General features: G+C 38.0%; 2 protein-coding genes across 8 annotated transcripts in view; one reads left to right on the top strand and one right to left on the bottom strand.

Annotated features, from left to right (window-relative positions):
• Positions 1 to 21,817, top strand: part of PACRGL (parkin coregulated like) — a 33,665-nt gene that overhangs the window by 8,715 nt on the left and 3,133 nt on the right. For 2 of the 4 annotated variants that reach the window (XM_081253835.1, XM_081253832.1), the window contains exons 6-12: positions 2,195 to 2,329; positions 2,804 to 2,911; positions 6,481 to 6,561; positions 9,407 to 9,504; positions 10,305 to 10,469; positions 13,903 to 14,325; positions 15,779 to 15,906. In XM_081253835.1, coding sequence (XP_081109961.1) covers positions 2,195 to 2,329; positions 2,804 to 2,911; positions 6,481 to 6,561; positions 9,407 to 9,463 — 381 coding nt within the window. In that variant the 3' untranslated portion in view covers positions 9,464 to 9,504; positions 10,305 to 10,469; positions 13,903 to 14,325; positions 15,779 to 15,906. Of the gene's footprint in view, positions 1 to 2,194; positions 2,330 to 2,803; positions 2,912 to 6,480; positions 6,562 to 9,406; positions 9,910 to 10,304; positions 10,470 to 13,902; positions 14,326 to 15,778; positions 15,907 to 19,818; positions 19,889 to 21,817 lie in introns of those variants that run through there. The other 2 variants (XM_081253833.1, XM_081253834.1) reach the window with 2 other exon arrangements.
• The window catches only part of KCNIP4 (potassium voltage-gated channel interacting protein 4), a gene marked incomplete at its 5' end in the record, with an annotated part of 1,198,624 nt that continues 1,189,031 nt past the window's right edge, over positions 12,225 to 21,817 (bottom strand). For all 4 annotated transcript variants that reach the window (XM_081253795.1, XM_081253794.1, XM_081253796.1 and 1 more), the window contains 4 exons: positions 12,225 to 12,308; positions 13,832 to 13,894; positions 14,528 to 14,632; positions 16,521 to 16,628. In XM_081253795.1, the coding sequence (XP_081109921.1) occupies positions 12,261 to 12,308; positions 13,832 to 13,894; positions 14,528 to 14,632; positions 16,521 to 16,628 (324 nt within the window). In that variant the 3' untranslated portion in view covers positions 12,225 to 12,260. The remainder of the gene's footprint in view (positions 12,309 to 13,831; positions 13,895 to 14,527; positions 14,633 to 16,520; positions 16,629 to 21,817) is intronic.

Genomic DNA, 21,817 nt, shown 5'->3' with positions numbered 1-21,817 from the left:
CAATTAGTCAAATCAGGAGAATATCACTGATTTGGACTTATATTGCATCAGATAACAATTACTGGTTGGTCTTTCTTTATAGAAGCAGGCACCTTTAATATGATATGTTTCTTAGGGAACTGATATTACCTACCTAATGTTCTTTGGGAGAATTCTCTGGGCTTTTGCCTACTGGTACATTTTAAGTAGAATATCATGGAGATGGTTTTTGTAGAGGATTTTAGAAAAACTGCTGATAGATTCCATTATATTATTTAACATTTGTGTCAGGAAAACAGTTGGCATAGTATTAGCTTGAAGAGAGTCAGTGATATCTCCTGTGAATTTGCCAGGTGGTGGCAAAACAGAAAAGTAGATAATTGTGCTGATTGAGATTCCTTAATTATAGTGAATCCTTAGAATTTCTAGTTCCTCCTTTAGTTTTCCAAGTATACTTACTCTTTTAAATGGACATAACAGTTACTACTGAAGACTGCCAAATTTTCTTAAGTCTCAGCTTTTCTTAATTTGTACCTCAGCTTGTAGAAGGTATTTTGGTGTAATAAGCAGTGTATTTTTATGGGTAGCCTATTTTGAAACTAAATTTTAATCAGTCTCTTAAACTTGGTATTGAAAACTAAAGATGTTCTAATATTTCATTAGTTCTTTTTTAAACTTTTTATATATGGTAGCAAACAATTTTTTAGAAGAATCAAAACTATAGTGATACCTTTTAAAACATACTCTAGCTAATCACAAGGAATGGGGAGTGCTTTAACTTGGGAGTCCCCAAAGGGACTCTGAGTTTAGTTTAGACCTCATAAAGTCAGTCTTTTAAATACCCGTTTTCCAAACACCAATGCTTTTATTTCTGTACTGGGTAAACTCCACTCATTTATTAATGGGGAAATAGTGACAGAACCACCACTATTTAAATCCATTTCACCTCTTGACCTGAGATTCCTCATCTCTAAAATGAAAAGGATAGGGGTGCTCCTAAGACCATAGAACCTGTGTTCCAAAATGGTGCTGGTGTGCTTGGTATCATAGTTTTCAAAAGCATGACAGCATCTAGGAGAAGAAGTGTTTCATCACTGTTTGGAAGCACATAGTTTGGTCTCAAGGACAAATTGTTTGAAAATTAGTATTTTTAGGCATGACCCTGCAGCTGGTTATAGTTATTCCAGATAATAATTAGTCAAACTGAGGGAATGTTGCCATTGCTTTCTTTCTTTTTTTTTTTAACATCTTTATTGGAGTATAATTGCTTTACAATGGTGTGTTAGTTTCTGCTGTATAACAAAGCAAATCAGCTATACATAAACATATATCCCCATATCTCCTCTCTCTTGCGTATTCCTCCCACCCTCCCTATCCCACCCCTCTAGGTTTCTTTCTTTGTTTTACCTTTTCAGAAAAGGTACCTATTTTATCCTGACTCAAAATAATCAGTTAAATCAAAAGACTACTGTCTAATTGTTCCTAATGCATTTGGGGTGAAAGGCATAGTAAGAAATGATTTACACTGTTTTTTTTTTCATATTTTTGTTTGACATTCTGATGTTAAAAATAACATTTGATATCTTACAATGCATTTTAAACATAGTATAAGATTTGTCTTAGTATTTAAATATGAAGGAAATATAATATTTTAGAAAGTCATTAAACAAGTTGCAAAATCACCTTTAAGATAAGGGGTCCAGTAATTTTGCATTCATAAAGTGGAGTTTATTAACATACATTTTAAACTAATTTGCTCTGATTTCAGGCAGTGTTTGGGAGTATATACAACATGTTTTTAGTATCCTAGTGAGTTTTTTATCCTTCTCTTTATTTCTTTTTATTTCTTTCCTCTCCCTCCTGTCCTCCTTCCTCTTTTATCTCTGTTTTCTTTTTTCCTTTGTTTTCTTTTTCTTTATTTCTTTTACTTTTCCTTGCTTCTCCTTCGATTTTTCCTGTTCCTTTGATTTCTTTCTTATTCTTTTTCTTTTCCTTTCCTTCTTTTCTTGGTTAGAGATCCCTCCTGCCTCATGTATGTCCTGTGTTCCATGATATCTTAGTTTAATTGAAATTGTAATTACTGAAATTATATTTCACAAATAGGAAAACAATAATAATAAAACTTGATTTTTACTTACACAAGTAAGGATTAGTTTTTTTGGTATTAGCATCACTAAATGGGTAGTAAATCATGTTTTTGTCTTTGTTTTGGCAGGGTCTGAGAGAGACTAAACATCCGTACACCTTTGTGTCAAAGGAGGGTTTTAGAGAATTACTTTTGGTCACAGGTGCTCTTGAGAAAGCTGTGCCTTTGCTTCCTAGACTGATTCCTGTGCTGAAGGCAGCTCTGGTATGTCCTTTATTCCTTTAGACTCTCTGTGATACATTTAGAATATTTTATGTCTTTTTTTCTTTCAAATTATATGCAAATTTGTTCTTTACCTGTGATTTTGATGTGTGTGCAGAATTAGGCCAATGTTATTCAGGGCCAGATGATTACTTCCTGGAAGACACCTTGGGAGGATGTACTAAAGGTAAAAAGGGACATCTTGAGTAATTAGAGAAAATAATGAACCTCAAATCAGTCTTTCTGTAGGCTACAATATATTTTAATTAATGTTTCAGTCAAGCCAAATTTGGTTTTTGCTTCTAGATGTCCTGTACTAAAGGTTATGTTTTAGATTCTGGGTTTGGTTGATTATCTTCTAGGACTGAATGTTCAATCTCTTTTTCTCTACCTGCTTGCCCTTTCTCCTTACCCATCCTTCCTTCTCCCCTCTTTTTGTCCCTGCCTGTGCACCCCTAACCACCCAACCCTCCCCAGGTCCACTTGGATGATGAAGTGTTTGAAAGAGGATTGAATGCTCTGGTACAGTTAAGTGTCGTTGTTGGCCCTTCTCTAAATGACCATCTGAAACATCTGCTTACAAGTGTAAGTACTGAAAAGATTAGAGAGGGATCGTGTATATGTATCTCTTCCTGATGTAATGGCTTCAAATTAATCATTAAAATGATTCAAAACATTAAGAAAACCTCATCATCCTATCCAAAAAATATAGATGTCAGACCTAGTTGTTCATAAAATATTTTTACTAGTGGACTTGGAAAGCAGCTACATGAGCAAATTTAGAGTTGTAATCAAAGTAAGCAGAAGTTGAATGGACAAAAATTAATGAACAGTGTGAGGACTTCATGCCTATGTGGATTGGCTATGAATTATAAGCAGAGCTTATACATATTCTTGTGGAATTGGATATTGCCAAAGTGATGTTTTTCATCTTTTTTCTTTTTCTTTGTTTCACATTGTAAGATTTTTAGTGAGTCTCTAGCATTCAGGATGAGACATTTTCCTGTTAGGAGTAGTTTAACCATATCACAAACTTATATTGGGGTACTCTGCAGTTCAAGTGGTCCCCAAGACCACCCTTAGGTTGAATAATTTGCTGAAAGGACTCATGGAACTCAGAGAAGCTGTTATTCAGTGTTGCAGTTTATTACAGTGAAAGGATACAGATTGAAGTCAGCCAAGGGAGGAGGTGCATGGAGCAGGGCTGAGAGAGACCAGGTGTGGAGCTTCAGTTGTCCTCTCCCAGTGGAGCTGTGTGGCCAGTGCTTGCATTTTCCAGCAGTGACGTCTGGCATGATGCATGGAGTATTGCCAGCACGGGAAGCTCACCTGAGCCTGGGTGTCCAGGGTTCTCATTAGAAGTTTGTCGCATGGCATCACTGCCTGCCTGCCTGGTTGACCTTCGTCTCCAGCCTCTAGAAGTTGAGCTGTTACCTTGTGGCCCGAGGCCCCCACTTAAATCACTTTTGTTAGCATTGACTATCTGGTGTGGCCCAAGGCCCCAGGTAAACAAAGACACTCTTATCTGGAAGGACCTTCCAAGGGCTTCAAGGTTTCCATCCAGGAGCGGGGGGCAAGGACCAAACCTTTCTTTATGCAGAGTTAATCCTTTACTGCACACACTGAAAGAAAGATTAAAGTCCTGGCTGGGATAAGCTGTAGCTAGGATTTCTCTGCATGCATCCTTCTGTAGTTCAGAGCAGAGACATCTCTGTTGATCATAGTTCCACTTTTTTCTTGGACCCATCCACCTGAGAGATCCTAGAAGTGTATTTTTAACTTCTTATTCTGCAGGTAGACTTATTACACCCCAGAAACCACCTGGCTAAGCCTATGGACAGAAGGGATGGTGGTGGTGAAAGTAGGGGTGCTGTGGTTAGAAATGGTAGGAGATAAAGTCTCACCATGAGTCTGGTGGGGAGAAGACAGAGTGAGACCAGACTCTCAAATGTTAACATACGGGGAGTCTCAGGACAGAAGGAGGAGAATCCTGGCAGATACTTGCTTATCACCCTCAGGTCAGCAGGTTGGGTTGTGGCTGACTAACTACAGGAATTTCACAGTAATATGTAGAGTGACTCATTGTAGATTGATCGCTTCCTTCAAACTTTCAGCAGTTCAACATAAATCTGCTGCTCTCTGCCCTCCCATTTTGTGTCAGGTATCATGTGAGGCACAGGGAATATAATGCTGAACGCAACCAGAGATGCCCCCTGTCCTTGTGGAGGTTGGTTTTTGATTGGGGGAGAAATAAGTAGCAAGGACATCCTCTGAGAGAATTAGGATGAGGTGAAGAGGAAGCGACATGGAGAGAAAAGGATCCTTCCCCCAACTGGAAGTTGAGCTTCCTAAACAGCCTCCCATTCCTGCCCAGTGTGGTGGTGGGAGAAGATCAGATCAACAGTTAAACTATTTTCTTTTTTTTTTAAGGGACAGTAGCGTTAATCTTTGGTCAGTCACATTCCTCCCCACAGCTCTGCTTTTCCTAAGACAAGGACTGACTGAAGGGACCTCTTCCCTTCCTGGGGTGGCAACGCTTTGGGGAGACCTAGCTACCACACTGACCTTCACACCCCAGTGGGATTCCACAGAGGAGAGATCCTTGGAAATAGGATATGTGGAGGTTTGTCCCTGGTCTGTTAGCTACATACCATGAGCACCACTGAGGCGCTAGATGCTCCCTCCTTCCCTCACCTCCCCTCGTCCACCACCCCCTTCAGCCAGAAAGGCTCCATTTTCATGTCTCATAAACTTCGACATCAGATGTTTATTTGAAGAAAGGACTCGTCTTGTAGAAAAAGAACTTCAAAACCAGTTACTGAACCTATATACAACTGATTTTCTTCATATGTGAAATAAGTCATATTCTTTCTGAGCTTCAACTCTGAGAGACTGTCCACTGACCCTAGGACAATGATCCTCAAACTTGAAGGAAGAAATCACCTGGGAATCTTGCTAAAAGTGCAGAACTTGGGCCTTTGTCCTGCGATTCTCATAAAGCAATTTATGGGGTGGGACCGAGAATCTGTATTTTGTAAGTGGCCATCTGTGGTGGTTCTGACGGTGGTGGTTCATTGTTTGTCCTGCACTCCCATGCCCGAGAACATGGTCTCAAAGAAAGCAAACTTAAGTTCTATAAGAGGTGACTTTTCTGTTCATCCCTAGGATGTTGATAAGCCCTGCCTGTCCTCTCTGTTAGAGTTGCTTTTCTCACATTTTTTATCTTTCTGGGAGTCTCTTCTGACCCTCCCTAACCTTTGATGACCTGCTGAAAGGACCCGTTACTCAGTGCTCAGTGGTGGGAAGTATGCCGGGGTTACTCACAGATCTGGGAAGAGGAAGAACCAGAAACCTACTCTAGGACAGGGGCTTTATGTGTTTGATCAATGAGGAATTCTTGCCTGGGCTCCATTTTCATCCCCAGAAGGTGGAGCCGTGAGCAAGTCCTGCTGTAGCTGAAATGTTTAGGTCTTTGGGTGAGTGTTGCAGACGCTTGGTGGGAGAACACAGTTATGAGTTGTGCTTGAGGGCCTGAATTGCGCTATTTCCCTCTTTGCTCTTGTTCTCGCTCACCTGTGCTCTCTCCCTTCTTAGCCAGAGCTCCACCTGTCCAAGGAGGCCCCTTCAGGACATAACTGGGGGTGATAGGTGGTCTTGTGGTTTTTAGTCCGATTCTTTTGCCTGCCACTGTTACTGAGTTATTCATGTAAATGCTCTGTTCTTTGTTGTCTCTTCCTTTTTTAACTGTAGGAAACACGTGTGCTTTAGAAGCTTAGCTTGCCATAGTGGTCCTTCAGATGCTCTTGCAAATTACAGAATGGGAATGTATACAATTTCTTAGAAAACTTACTCTGGAAAACTTACAGTATGCTAGTACTGTAGTAGATTTTGTAGGGTTGGTATTGTTTCAAATAATAGAAATCAATTTTTTTAAACAAATACAGTGGTGTCTATTATATGTAAATTTTAATTAGATGTTTCCTAAAAGAAGCCTTGAAATCTAAAACAAATTAAGTGGGGTTTATGTACTTACTATACAGTAAAGACTCAGTGGTATTATTTCTAGTTAGCCTATTAGTGAAGTTTTACTTATGTTTACAGTGAATAGTGTTACTTTTTCAAATCATTTCATTCCCTTAATCTTATTTGAAAAGCTTTCCAGGAGACTAAGGGACAAGAAATTCAAAGAACCAATCACCACTGCATTACAGAAGCTGGAGCAGCATGGTGGAAGTGTAAGTAAACATTATTCCCCATAAATCATACATATTAAAAATTTCAATTGTACTATGAAATTGACTGCATAACATATATTATCTCACTTCAGGCTCAAGTAACCACATGGTGTTGATATTATTATTCTCATTTTAGAGCTCAGAGTTTCTGTCTTGCCGAGGTCACACAGTTTTGTTTTGTTCTTCTTAATTGAAGTGTAGTTGATTTACAATGTTGTGTTAGTTTCAGGTGTACAGCACAGTGATTCAGTTATACATATATATGTGTGTGTGTGTGTGTACATATTCTTTTCCAGATGCTTTTCCCTTATAGGTTATTACAAAATATTGAGTATAGTTCCCTGTGCTATACAGTAGGTCACACAGTTTATAAGCATGAGGATTCAGACCCAGGTTAATGTAGGGCCTGTACACTGCACCGTGCTTACCATACTGTACTCTGTACAGCTGTACGTTTTTTTAAAATTTTGGTTGTATTTTGTATTTTGGATGTTTTTGCTTTGACCCTTGGGAAGTTCAGAAAACCAAAGGATTAACTTAACTCATTGAAGAAAAAGTGTTATTTTTCCTTTCATTTGCCATCTTCTCTGTCTGAAAAATTTACAATCTGCCCATAATCGAAGATTGAAATGAGGTTCCCAGCTGGCTACGTTGTTCTCTCTGGAAGGCATGTGTGCTCGCTCGGACATGCTCACGTGCACACAGAGGAATGACTCAGCCGACTAGTCTAACATGCAAGAAGGTGCAGAGCCGTGGGGGATTCCATTACTGTCTGTGTGTTGTGAAATAACTGGGTTAATTGAATTTTCATCACTTGAAAGAAGGGTTCAAATAATCTAGTCTTGGAAATATTTCCATAATGCAGTAATCCCACCATGTTTTGGAGATTACATTTAATCAGATCTTAATGATAGAGTTGCATGTGATTATCTTAACATTGTAGAACTTAGTTACACTCTAGGTATTTGATTATAAAGAAAATTTGCGTGATCGATACAATCTTAAAACGACAGATGTTTGAGTTTAAGCATTGCCTAAATTACTTTATTTGACCAATTTCAGTGACTTTTAAAACTGATTATATTCTTTTCATGATGAATGCCTAGAATAAAGTTTATGAGGAGGAAGTCAGTCCCTGGGCTACTAGATAATGAATTTCTTTGTTGTGTGTGGGTCTAGGCGGAGGGTTAGCCTTCTGACACCTTGTTGAGATGCACAGAATCATCCCACAGTCAATCCAGTGTCCCTTCCCAGCAGAAAGGAGATTCTTCTTGCTTACAACTGTGTTGTTCTGAGAATTGGAATGCAAAATAATTTGCCCTCTCCTCTCTGTGAAATGCAAATAAACACATGCTAAATAACATGGCAAGGCTTTTCAATCTGAAACTCTCCCCAGATGGTTTTCACACATCCTGTGCTGGTATGGGACATGGGCGATTAGAAAGGGCTGGGCCCAGCAGGTTAGATTTCTTGGGGGTGTGTGTGGAGGAGGGGATAGTTTTTGAGTAAATACAGGTTAGAAATAGCACACTAGGATTTGGAGGGGGAATACTGAGGATGCAGGTGACCAATCCAAGGGTCCCAGTGATAGCTGGCAAGGAAGTTCTCTTATTGCCACTCGATCTCATTAGTTTTTAATCATGCTAATACAGAATTTTAAAAGATTTTGAAGTTATAAGGACTATTAAGTATTGTTTATTCCCTCATACTTTTGCTCTTCTTGTTCCCCCTTCTAATGTCCTACATAATATTTTAGTAATAATTAATGTAATTGCAACAGGAAGTTTCAATCACATATCAAAGACTTCCCCTTGGCTTAATTATTATTGTGCTTGCTTTAGGTACTTTATAATCCATCATGAAATTAATGATGTTCTTTCCTTTCTAAAAACTTAAATGTTCACATCTTTCTCTTTCTTTAAATATTGGAGATGAGTCTTTTTTTTTTTTTTTTTTTGCAGTACGCGGGCCTCTCACTGTTGTGGCCTCTCCCATTGCGGAGCACAGGCTCCAGACGCGCAGGCTCAGCAGCCATGGGGCCAGCCGGTCCGCGGCATGTGGGATCCTCCCAGACCGGGGCACAAACCCGTGTCCCCTGCATCGGCAGGCGGACTCCCAACCACTGTGCCACCAGGGAAGCCCTGGAGATGAGTCTTTATGAGAGATTCTTCTCAATATTATAGTTTCTCATTTCTTAGTGCTCACGTGTATCACAATGATGAAAAGACTCAACTTCTAGAGAAACTAAAATATCAATTACAGACAGCCCGTGTCATATTCTTAGAACTAGTCAGTTTGCTATCTGCCTTAAACTGAAATTGGTTCATTCTCAGCCTGATTTAATTTTCTTTTTAAACGATATACACATTAGTCTTGAAAAAGATACATACATATATATACATCCTGATCTTTATCGAGCAAGTAAGAACTTATTACATGAGAGGTACTCTATTGAGTATATTTTAGACATTAAACTCATTTAATCTTCACTACATCCCTCAGAGGTGGATTTTTGTTGTTATCCCCCCGTAAAGGGCTAGAAACTGAGGTGCAGAGAAGTAATTAGCCCCAGATTTGACAGTGAAGAGACTGGCAGAAGCTGGATTCAAGTACTGGTAGTCTGGTTCCTAACTACTTTTCCAGTTAAATATTTTTAAACCACAAAAAGAGACAACGTATATTTTATTTAACTCAGAAAAAAAGTTCTTTTTCCATCATTCTGCTCCTATCCCATTTTGTATGTTTGGAGTTTTGAATACTTTTTTAGGCATGCTCCTGCAAATGTAGTATCTCTTAGGGGAACCCTGCATGATACTAATGAGGCTAATTTTTTTTCTGTTGACAGGGAAGCCTTACCATCATCAAATCTAAAATTCCAACCTATTGCTCCATATACTGCTGAAGAAAGTAGCCCTGGTGACAGGTGTTAAATGCTGACCATGGGTATGCACGGAACCTTTTCAGATTCACTTCATTTTATTCTTTGGTAAATCACAACCACCCTTCGTTATTGCTGGCTTTAGATGAGAATACACAATTCCACTGAATCATAGTACAAGTTATTCATTAAAAAAAAGAATGGTTAATGATGGAAAACTATTAAAAGAAAGTTCTATAATAGTACAATCTTGTGGGGTTTACTTTTTCATATTTTTTTATGGTTTGTGTGAGCAACAGTTATTTGGTTTACAGTGGATGTGTTTGTATATATTTTTCTAGTGCTTTTTATATATAACATTTATACAGTTCGTGTGTAGCTGTGCACTTATTTTTAGACATTTTGCCATTTCCTGGGTTTTATATTTATCAAGTCTATGAAAATTTCAAATAGCGGACAAACATTTGTGAATTCACTGTTAATTATTGTTTGTAAATATGTATTTTATAATGTAGAATGCTTGGAAATAATTTCGAGTATTCTAGTTTAAGAAAAAAAATTTTAATGTGTAAGTTCTCTTATAAGTATGGTTGTTTATTACAAATCATTAAAACTACCTAAACTTTAGGTATTAATTGTATTTAAGTAAATGTTATTTTTGTATTTCATAGTCTGAAAATACTGATATTCAGTACATGAAGATACTCAGAAATTAAAATCTTAAAAGTCTTACATGTATTCAGTGATTTTGTTGTTCTTGCTTATGTCTAACAATTGATTCAGTTGAAAAAGCTTTTAAAACATAATTTACAGGTGTAGCTCTGAATGTTAATGTAATAGAAGCTGATTCTGGATCATTCTACAGAGAAAGGAGTAGAGGGAGAGAAACATCTGGGCAGGAAGAGCGTTAGGGACCCGACTGGCCACACCAAATCCAAGGCTGACAGACTTCTGAAGGGCTGGAGATTAGGGGCAGCAACATTCTGTCCCAGAAGCCTTGGAGAACATCCTTTCTTTGCTCCACTCTCAGGTACCAAGAGTGATCTCTTTGTAATTCTCACTTCAGATTCAATCTCACGGATGTAACTTAAAATACAAGGAATTTCTGAAGAGTGTTAACAGCAGAAATGCTCCTCCTCCCTCAGAGCTCCTATCATTCCTGGTCCCCCGTCTGGCACACTCTGTCCTCAGGTGTCTACTCTAGTCACATCCTCAGGTCGCATCCGCTCACAGGCCTGCCTGCCCACTGGCCTTGCCCTGACTCCTCTTTCCTTGCACTTAGCTCCACCCAAAGACCGAGATCTCTACAGTTTAGAAAAATGCCATCAGAAAAATGTAACGTTTTTAATCTAGTAATTATAAAATTTATTGAAATAAAGACCTGTAACATAGACAGTAGAGTTATAAACATTTTATTTACTTTTATTTTTTTCTTTTTGAAATACAAAATGTGCACATTGAATTTACACAAACACGTGATGGCCAAGTTCAGTGTACATGTATTGTACTACTCTTAATTTCTACACTGGTGATAGCAGGGCAGCTTTCAACATCCTATCTCTACACCAGAATAGATACCTGATTTATTGTTGCAAATTTCCTCCTACTGTAGCCTCTTGGTCTTTGTGATATTTCTGCAAAACAGGAAAGGTGTGTGTATTTTTAGTAATATTGTGGCAACTTTACAATTTTGGCTTAAGATCGTTAAAAATCTGAATTATTGGAGTTTTATGATGAGCTAAATCATAATACGATCCAGATGAGTTGCTTAGCACTTATATTCCTTTACTATTAAATTTTGATATTATAGTTCTCGATATAATGGAATGACTGGTGCTTTCAAAGTGAATTCTGCTTGCTGTTTGTTCCTGGTAGGCATTAAGGTAGCAAAGGTTTCTTTGTCCCTAAATGGCACGTAATGTAAAGGTGCCATGAGGGAGTCGGGAAAGAGGATGGAATAGGCCTTGAATGCAGTTAAGGATTACTTGTTGCTAAGCATTGACATGTACTGGATGACAGATGTCCTGACCCTTTGCTAAGCCTGTGGACATCCTCGCTTTGTTTCACACCTTCTTGGACTTCCACTTAGTGACATAATAGTCAACCTGTAGGACTGAACAAATCCAAAATTACATACATCATGTAGGCCTTGGCTGTAATATGTATTATGAAAAATTAAGAAATGCTTATTAAATAAGCTTTATTAGGCATAAGCTGACATCTGGTGATAAACTGTCTTGTTTCATGTTATAAAAAAATGCCAGGTAAATGAATCTCTTTAACAGAAGGAATCAAATCCAGAGAAACTGGGACTATGTGTTTGTTTTTTTTTCCAATTGTAGTAATCTTGTTTTGTTTACTTAAAGTATAAATGGAATTACAGCATACAAACATGAAAACTAATATCTGGAAATTAAGTGCAGATGCCAGTATTTCAGAAAACCATTTAAAATCCTGGGGCTGAATACATACAAATGAATAGCAAAAAACACAGATATTTTAAAATCACCGATACTATGAAAGCCTCAATAATCCCATGGCTAAAGAATCAATGAAACTATATGCCAGATCCTATTACTTTTGAATATTCACAGGGTATGAACTGACTTAGAACATCCCATGAACTCAGTGGCATTATGAGAAGGATGCAGATTTATAAATGGAAAACTCAAATCTTTTGGGGATTGCTTTATATTTAAACAAAGCTTGTTTGCATAATATGCCTCAGTGTAAAGCTGAGCAATCTATGCTAAAAGTGGTAGCTCCAACTTTGTGTGATAGAATCGTTCACATTTGTCTGATTGAGGACGTATTCGACAAGTTAGATCACATTTTCAAAGAGCTGCATGGAGCGCATGATGTTTTCATCCTGTAAGGGAGAAAACGTGGAATTAAGTTCACCATATCTGCAAAGGAAAGTGCACTGTTTTGCCTCTAAGTACTGCCACCCTCCACCAACGCCTATGCCAGATGTTCAGATACTAGGGGTCTGCAAATGTAAATACTCTTCTACCCATTTTCCACACAGATAAGTATGGAGAGCCCATTTTATGTTTTGTTGAGTCTACTAGGCTTTAAACACTTTATTTAACTCTGACTTGGTGTTAAGAGGGGCTATTTCTCAAATTATTAATAGAATGCCAGCATGGAAACTGGAGAGGCGCAGAGCATAATCAAAGCGAGCAAGGCAAACTGTGGCATTTTAGGTAATCACCCGCCAAATCACAGAGACTTGTACACATGGAAGGATACAGGGTTTGTGTGCAAGCTAAGAGCCAACTTCATGAAGATTGGAGGTTGGGGTTTAGGAGACAGGTTTGCAGTAATTACTCCTCTCTTTCTGAGTCTGTTAGGGCCAAATCTGTGTGGGCTTTGGGAACCTTTAAAAGTGAATGGTCTCTCAATGCCAGAGAAAGGACTGTTTGTGAGAAACCATTGCCCAGTGTCTGCAGTTTAGCATGTTCCTTAGAAACTTAGGGGGACACACTTAGGGCAGGATAGAGGCACTTGGAGATTGTGACTGTTTATAGCAGTGGAAAATGGTAGCAGAACTAATGATGACTTCCACTACCAGATGCCAAGTAACAATACTACCATTAAGTAGGTTGATATCACTAAGTTCGTTCAAAGACCGTCACATTGAAATGTGAGTTGAGAAAAAGGCAGGCATCAGGAAAGGGAAAGTATATCAACTTGAAAATAATGAGAAAAACTAAAGTACCAGCAAACTTCTTTGTCTCCATAATTATTTTAAAAATTCTTAATCGTGGTTCTAAACACATGTCAAGTCAAATAACTCTAGGTATGCTAATACTGGTCTGCCACCAGATGGTGGAGAACCACATGGACTTTTCCTCAGGGAGAATCTTCTACTGTTTAATTTTGTGACTGAAGACCATTGCTGGTTCGGCCGAAGACATCTCTTGTCCACATACATTGAAGCAATGATGTTTCTCTTAGAAATCGGATATAAGTTTGGCCAGTGATACACTCTTGGCTGTACTGGAATTCTAAATCTACGGAGGATATGGTAGACAAGATACATGTTATATGCTAGTTCTGGGAAAGAACAATTCAAGTCTCACATATGTTTTATCCTCAGTGATGAATATTCTAAAGGATCTGAAGGGCAAAAACACACATGTGCAACCTTCATCTCTCCAGGGCTTCCCTCATAGCCTGCCTGGGGATAGACAATAAATGCTGATGAACTGAATGTGCAAATTGGTGATTGTTTTCAGAGTGGTAGGCTTATTCATCTCAGCTATGTAGAAGTGGTGATCTTAGGCATATGATCTTTATACTTTGCTCAGTTCATGGCGGCTGGCTGGCAGGACTAAGTTCAGCTGTTAAGGAAGCAAAAGGGATAGTTCCTTTACTATCGTTACTTACTTTTTGGCAACTTTCGATGAATTCATCTATGGTAACGACTCCATCTTTATTTTTGTCCATTTTCTGTTCAGGAAGAAAAGAACGAAAAAATTTGCTCAGACTTACCCCTTGATAACTCTCACACTGAACTGAACAAGCTGAAACTGATGAAAAGAAAGCCCAGCTGCTTATTTTATGGGGAGGAACTGCTTCAGAGCACAAACTAGTAGCTTCTTAGTGATAAGAATCGTGGCTGACTGATTTTAGGCTGTTGCCTTTTCAATAGAATGTGGTATAGATGTAGAGTCACTCTGTTCTAGTAAAATCCTGCCCTCCAGCTACGACAGACTTCAGGCAACTTGCTGAAACTTTCAGAGCCTTGGTTTTCTCATCTGTGAGATGGGGCTAATGAGGATTTATAAATAACCTCATAGGGGCTTGTGAGAAATGAATGAAAACAAACACCCCAAAACATATGAGACATGGCAATTGCTTGGTGTTCTATCCAGGATATGGTGAGTGTTCAATAAGTGGAGTTATCAATATGATAAATTCAAAACCAAAATTACTAAATTAGTATGATGGTAAATATTCTATAGTTTTGTCTCAGTAAAAATTATTTTCCTTTACATTCTTTTGAATCATCATGATGCTTTGCAAACATGAGGAAATTTGCTCTTAATTTCACTTCCTCTCTGACTTCTATTGCATTCCTACCTGGAAAAATGTTTCAACGTGTTGTCTGGGAGCATCTTCTTTGAGGACAGGATATGTGCATTTACCCATCATATCGTATATCGCTTTCATTATATCAAGCATTTCCTGAAAAGGAAAAGGCAGTCACATGAAGCCGCATGCAACATGAAAATAAACCACTCCGAGAAGCTTTGACAGATTATTCCTACTCAATTTCAAATTTTTTATTTTTCTTTGATTCTTCATTATATGTCTTGGTTGTCCCAGAGGAAAAGCCAATGGCCTTATGCCTTAAAAGCAGCAGAATCAGAATGTAAGAATCAAGTCGGATCTTGGTTTCAAAATGAATGAAATTCCCATGCATCTAACATGATCAGGAAAGAAACATTCTGGTTTAATGTTTGGACTTCTGTAGACTTCACATTGGCTATCTTTGCTTTATTGAGTTATTATATATTTTATATGTTGATTATCAATTTCTGTTTATTGAGAATAAAATAAACTCCACATCATGAGAATTATACTAAAACTAACTGATAAGTCTCAAAGCTCCTTAGGGTTTTCATTGTGTTTTTCCTACTATGGCTTTAACTAAAATCACACATGTAGATTAGTCAAAGTATGACCCTGGAAACACTTTGAAATTTTAATTTTTTAAATTAAAAATCTAGTTTTTGATTTGTAATTTTCAATCTTAGTGAAAATAATATCTAGTTAACCTAGACATTCAGATTTATTGTTTACACTTGTTTCCTTCATATTGAAGTTTCCACAGAAGAGTATGGATTAAGTTGATAATATGGATGTAATATATATTTACTTCTGAGAGTATTCAATTCCATTTTAAATGATAAAGCAGTTTGTAGTTTGTAAATTTTACATGAAGCCCTTTAAGATGTTTTGAGCATAGAAGTTTGTTTGACATAGAATTCATGAGATGTGTTGGGTATAAGTGGTAAGAACAGCATGTTTATGTTAAACATAGAAAGGGATAGAAAGGGATCAAAGGACCAAGAGATACCTAATATCCTGGAGGCACCTGAGTACTAAATGTTTATTGTGTACTAAATATACAAGAGACACTAAGTATCCAGGAGATATGCTCGATACACCTGAATACTTAATACTCATGAGGTCTTAATTCATCCACCCGTTTGTGAGACCCATCTGGCCCCATGTGTCTTCTGCTCAACAAATAAAACCCATGGCCATTGATCAGGTTAATTGTCACATTGTAACTGTGGTCAGGTGAACTTGTCCCTGTGTCTTCAGTAGAGCAAGTTGATGTCATTGGCCCAAGATACCTTCTATTTGAAGAACCCAATGCTCAAAACTCAACTCGGGGGAAAGCTAGTGAGAGAAAGAGGACATATGGACATTGAACCACATCCAGGCTTCAGGTAATGTGGTCTTTCAACCCTACCTCCACTCCATCCTAAATTGTTATCTTAACCCCATCCCTCCCCCCTTGCTTCTTGCTCTGTTTTAAATTAATTTATTAAACCACTTGATATGAGCATCTGAATTTGGTCTGTGAGGCTTCTTTTTTAGATAGCCAACGTGGGAGTTTATTTGGGGCTCCACTATCACATCAGGTCATCTCCCACACAGTACAGGTCACTACATAATCCACACGATTTTAAAATTGCATCTGTTTCCATATGGACTGCATTATATGATAGAAAAAAGGTTACAGGCCAAATATTCTAACGTGTGGATATATTTTCTTCCTATTTGATTCCAACTACTATCTTTATTCCACGTACAGTATTCATTAAAACGCTATTAGGAAATCAGGATGTAATCCTTCTGTTTTATATTTACTTTGAAGATTAACCATAAACTATTTCTAGCATTCCAAATTTTTCATCAGAATATTTCCCCAGCACTACGGAAAATATTTTAGACTTCCTGAAAAGGTGATTCTAAAATAATAATTGCGATTGTTTAACATTTTGAAGTGAGAAAATGAAAATGGTCTGAAGGCTAGCTGTGTTGGTGAGGCATTTCTTACTTCTTTAGTGATGTAGCCATCTTTATTTATGTCATACAAATTAAATGCCCAGTTGAGTTTTTCTTGTACTGTCCCCCGGAGCAAAATGGAAAGACCCTTGATGAAATCCTAAAAAAAAATAAAAATACAATTTGCTATGACATTTCTAAAAAAGAAAGTAAAACACAAACTCTAATAAAATTCTCTGTCAAATGATGGAAGCAAGGGTTACAACCCTCTGGATTTTGAACCATTTATTTAGCAAAATGGTCCATGTGTTCCTGATTATCTTTTTTTTCCAGAGATTTTTTTTGTGGGCATAAACCACTCCTTAGGTTTAATATTCTTACTTTCTAATTGGAAACTGTGACTTAAATCAACTGTGGAACTGGAAATTGTGTCAGAACAGACACCCAAACAACAAGACGCATGTGTATAAGTGGTATTACTTTCCACTACAAGTGCACACAATTCTTTTACTGAAAATAATCTAATAACATTGTAACTTAAAAAATACAAGCACATATGTAACACACTTCCCATGAGCAAGATCTGCTAACAAGAAATATGGGCTGTCCTTAAGATATAGGCCAACTGAAGCCTTTATTTAGAAATCAAGTTATAATATGCATGGGGGCAGAAGTTAAGAGAATGGAGCTGAAAGCCAGGCTGCCTGAATTCAGATTCCAGCTGTTTCATCTGATAGCTGTGTCCTCAGAAAACTTACCATCCTTTTGCCTCTATTTTCATATCTGTAGAAGGAAGATGTTAGTATCTACTTCTTAAATTTTTTATGAGGATTAAAAGAGTTAAGCTGTTTATAACAGTGTCTGGCAAGGGCATCAGCTATGTGTTTGTCCAAGTAAATGGAAACCTCAGTCAGTATCACTGTTAGGCTGATATGACTGAACCGCAGACAAACCAGATTAACTTGATCGAATTCATATATATTTGTTGTTCTGTAGGCAGGGTTAACATTACAATATGGTGAATTCTGATCTCACATAGAACTGACAATCTGTTGTTAGGTAGGAATGAAAGCGCAGAAGGTGTTACCAAGTCCAAGCTTTCTCTGCTCCCCGCAGGACAGGCCAGTACATCTGGAGATGAGGTGTTGAGGCAAGGAATATGACTTTATTGGGAAAGCCAGCAGACCAAGAAGATGGCAGACTAGTGTCTCAGAAAGACCATCTTATCAGGGTCTGGATGCCAGTTTCTTCTATAGAACAGAGAGGGGGAGGAGGTGAGGAAGTAAAGTAAAAAGGCCATAAGTCTTACAAGTATCTCCTGGAATGGCCAGCCTCAGGGAGGGGATGTGTTAATATCTTCTTTTCTTGCAGCCATTCACAGGTGGACAGGGTCAGGATGCTTCCCTGAACAAAGGCACTTTGGTTTACCATTCAGGCAGAGGGGCAGTGTTCCCTGAGGCAGGCCATTATGTATAGACAGTATCCTTTTAGTGAACAAAAGCACCGGGGAAGCAAAGGCTAAAGTAAAAGAAACAGATCCAACACGTAGTCAGATTTTGTTCTTCCCTATAACAAAGGGAAATGCAGAAGTGGCCTCTGGGTGAATTTGTATTCTCTCTACATTTTTACATTCCAACATTTTGTAATTGTTTTCCTGTCTTAATTTCTTTAATTTTTTTTTAAATGGGTGACATTCATGTAGTTCAAAAATTTAAAATACATAAGATTACTGATGAAAAGTATTCCTCCCATTCTTGGACCCTAGTCACCCTATTTCTTTCCCCTAGACAACTGGCATTAGTAGCTTCTTGTATTCATTTCCAAAGAATTTTTGTGCATATACAAGTGTAAGGCATATTTATTTACACAAATGATAGTCTAACAGGCTCTTCTGTACTTTATTTTATTTTTAACTTAGCAATAAATCTTGGAAATAATTCCAATCTTTTTCACTGTTGCATATGTATGAATGTATCATAGTTTATTTAACCAATCTCCCATTGATGAATATTTAAAGATTTCCAATCTTATTAAAAACAAAGCCACAAAGAGTGACCTTATACATACATAACTTACATTTTGAACAAGTATATCTGTAGGATGAGTTCCTAGAAGTGGAACTGCTGGGTCAAAGGATTTGAACATTGGTAAGTTTTATAGTTATTTTCAAATTTCCCTCTCAAAATCTGTATATGAGAATAGTATAGCTTGTCAATACTATATGCTATCAAATTTTTTATCTTTTTCAATCTTAAGGGTTAATATTTCTTTCTCAGATTACTTAAAATTTGTATTTATTATGAATACATTTGAGCATTTTTTCCAAATGTCTTGATTTATAGAAACTCTTCACATATTAGTGAAATTAGCCCTTGTCTGGGATATATCTTCAAGTATTGTTTCCCAGTTTATCATTTCTTTCCATTTTTATTATGTTGATTTTTGTAAAGTAGGCATCTTTTTATTTTTATATTCTAGATTTTGTCAGCCTTTTACTTTATATTTTTTGTTTCTGTCATATTGAAAACACCTCTCCCATTCTGAAGTTATAAAAGGATCCTCCCATGTTTTTGTTCTAGTACTTTTACATTTAAATCTTTATTCCATTTGGAATTTACCCAATGTTTTTAGATAGCTGTCTGGTTTCACAATATTTGTTACCCACTGATTTGAGATGCAAGATTTATCATATCCTTAATTCTTTTATGTATTTATATTTCTGGAACTTATGTTTTATTTCATAGAATATCTGTTTATCTAAGCACCTCTACTACATTGTTTTAATTATTAAAAGATTTTAGTAATTTTAATAGCTGTAAGGGCTGTCTCCTCTTAATCCTTCTTTTTCAGATGTTTTCTTTCCATTTTTCCTTATTTAAATATTCCACCTGACCCCTATTGGGATGTTTATTGAGCTGGAGGTAAATTTACAGATCAGCTTGGGCGGGACTGACAGCTACATGTTGATGAGTCTTCCTATTCAAGACAATAAGAAACCTTTCCCTTGTCCAGGTCATATTTGTCATTGAGTATATTACTTTCCTCTTGCTGCTGTAACAAATTACCACAAATTTGGAGGATTAAAATAATACTTGTTTATTATCCTCCAGATCTGGAAATCAGAAGTCTGAAATGGGTTTTACTGGGTTGAAATCAAGTTGGAGGCAGAGCTGCAGTCTCCCCAGTGGATCTAAGGATAGAATTTGTTCTCTTGCTTTTTTCAGCTTCTAGAGGCCACTTGCATTGATTGGCTTGTGGCCCTTTCCTCCATCTTCAAAACACAGTACTCCAACCTCCTGTTGTAGTTATCTCCTCTTTGCTACCCTGATCTTCCTGCCTCCCTCTTACAGGGACCCTTGGGATTACTTTGGGCCCATTCAGATAATCCAAGATGATCTCCCCATCTCAAGATCCTTAATCACACCTGCAGAAAACCTCCTTTACCATGAAAGGTAACACATCCTACGTCCGGACATTAAGATGTGGACATTTTTGGTGGGTCTTTATTCAGCACACCAAACTCTAATACATTTTAAGGCCTTTTGTTTTTTCCAAGTTGTTCTTTCACATTTCTTAGTCATATTTATTTCTAGGTATTTTAATCCTTCTGTTGCTGTTATAAAGGAGGCCATAAGAATTCCTTAGTAGGCAGAGAAAAGAAGAGATGCAGGCAACAAATCTTGAAAATAAGTTTCTCAGGAGGTAAGAGAGGTCAAGGGAAGAAAGCATTTCACTAGGAAAGGATAGTTCATCTTGATACGAATCTGCTGGGGAATGAAAAGAGCTTACTGAGTCAGCAACATGGAGGTCGCCAGTGACTAAAGGGAGAAGTTTCAGTGGAGGGGAGGGAGCAAAGAATGATAGAGACTGTTAGAAAATTCACCAACCGTGGCTGCATATGAAGACAGAGGGACAGGGCTATATCTGAAGAGGAGGACAGGATCACAGAAGAGAGTTCTGAAGATGAGCACTTGGAACACTGAAGGGAAGAATCTAAAAAGAGGAAAATACTAAAGATGTGTGTGTGTGAGAGAGAGAGAAAGACAGAGAGAGAGAGACAGAGAGAGAGAGAAATGGACTACTCCTGCGATGGTGGGAGAGATGGAGATGGTCTGCCCTGGGAAGGGAGGAGGCACATTTCCTCAGCTAATACAGAAGGAAGAAGAACACCATGCAGATGCCCACAGCTGAGAAGAGGTGGGAAGATGAACCAGTCCTCATCTGAGACCTTTAATGGGTGTTGTCTGCTTGGGAGTGAAGGACATGGTGGAAAGGTTAAGAACTGAAGGTTTGAGGAGAGAAAGAGGCAGCTCTGCTCCTGGACAATAAAGTGACTTGTGCAAATTACAGGAAGCTGCAGCTCCCTCAAAATATTTTTCTGCCATCTGCTGGAAAATTGTTGTAATATATTTAAACCTGTAATATATAATATACTGTAATTAAGAGGTAATGACCCTCCTTGGAGTTGTGTAGTATACAACTTGCAAACTATATAAGCTTTGGCTTTTTGGGAAGGTATAAAATAGTCACTGCAGAGCATGGGAAGGTAGGCTTACCAGAGAAGGATTGCTGGACAATTTTGAAAAGCCAGATGAGGTGGATGGTTATCAATATAATCCTTACCTGTCACTTCATATCACAAAGTAATAGTTATATGCCTTTAGCTAAAAAGAGAGGCTGGACACAACATCCATGAAGATATGCTTAGAACATTGGTTTTCAAAATGTAGATTGCTGCAGAATCACCTGGAGGGCTTGCTAAAACAGCTTGCTGGGTCCCACCCCAGAGTTTCTGATTCATTAGGTCTGGAGTGTGGCTCAAGAATTTACATTTCTAATAAATTCCAAGGAGATGCTGATACTGCTGGTCCAGGGATCACACTTTGAGAACCACTGGCCTGCAAGAATCATCACTGGCATTGGCCCCATCACCAAGCAGAATAAGCCAGAGCAACAATGAGAGATTTAAAGTCATGTGTAGAGTTTTGTTGTTTGCCTCCCTAGTTGGCCCCTATTTTCATTTGGTGCTCCATCCAATTCTGTGGAAGTGCACTCCATCTGTGGCTCTAGTGATGGAGCCATGCCCTGGGCAAAATCAGGAAGCACCTTTTATTCCTTTGGTCAAGGCAATTGGATCTGTGGTTGGCCTGCAACTGAACCCAGTCTACATGAGTGATTTTCAGGACTTCTGCTAGGAAGGGGTATGACAGAGATGCTTTTTCTTTCCTGCCTGGGGAAAAATCAAGCCTGGAGCTCAGGAGCTGCTGGCATCTTCTTGTAACCACGAGGAAGCCCACCCTTAGGTTGCAGCCAGACCTATCTCTGGACTTCTTATTCTTTTTTTTTTTT

Source organism: Mesoplodon bidens, assembly GCF_964165515.1.
Source record: "Mesoplodon bidens genome assembly, chromosome: 1".
In the NCBI taxonomy this organism is placed as follows: Eukaryota; Metazoa; Chordata; class Mammalia; order Artiodactyla; family Ziphiidae; genus Mesoplodon; species Mesoplodon bidens.
Note: the sequence above shows the minus strand (reverse complement) of the source record. Positions and strands in the feature narration are given on the sequence as shown.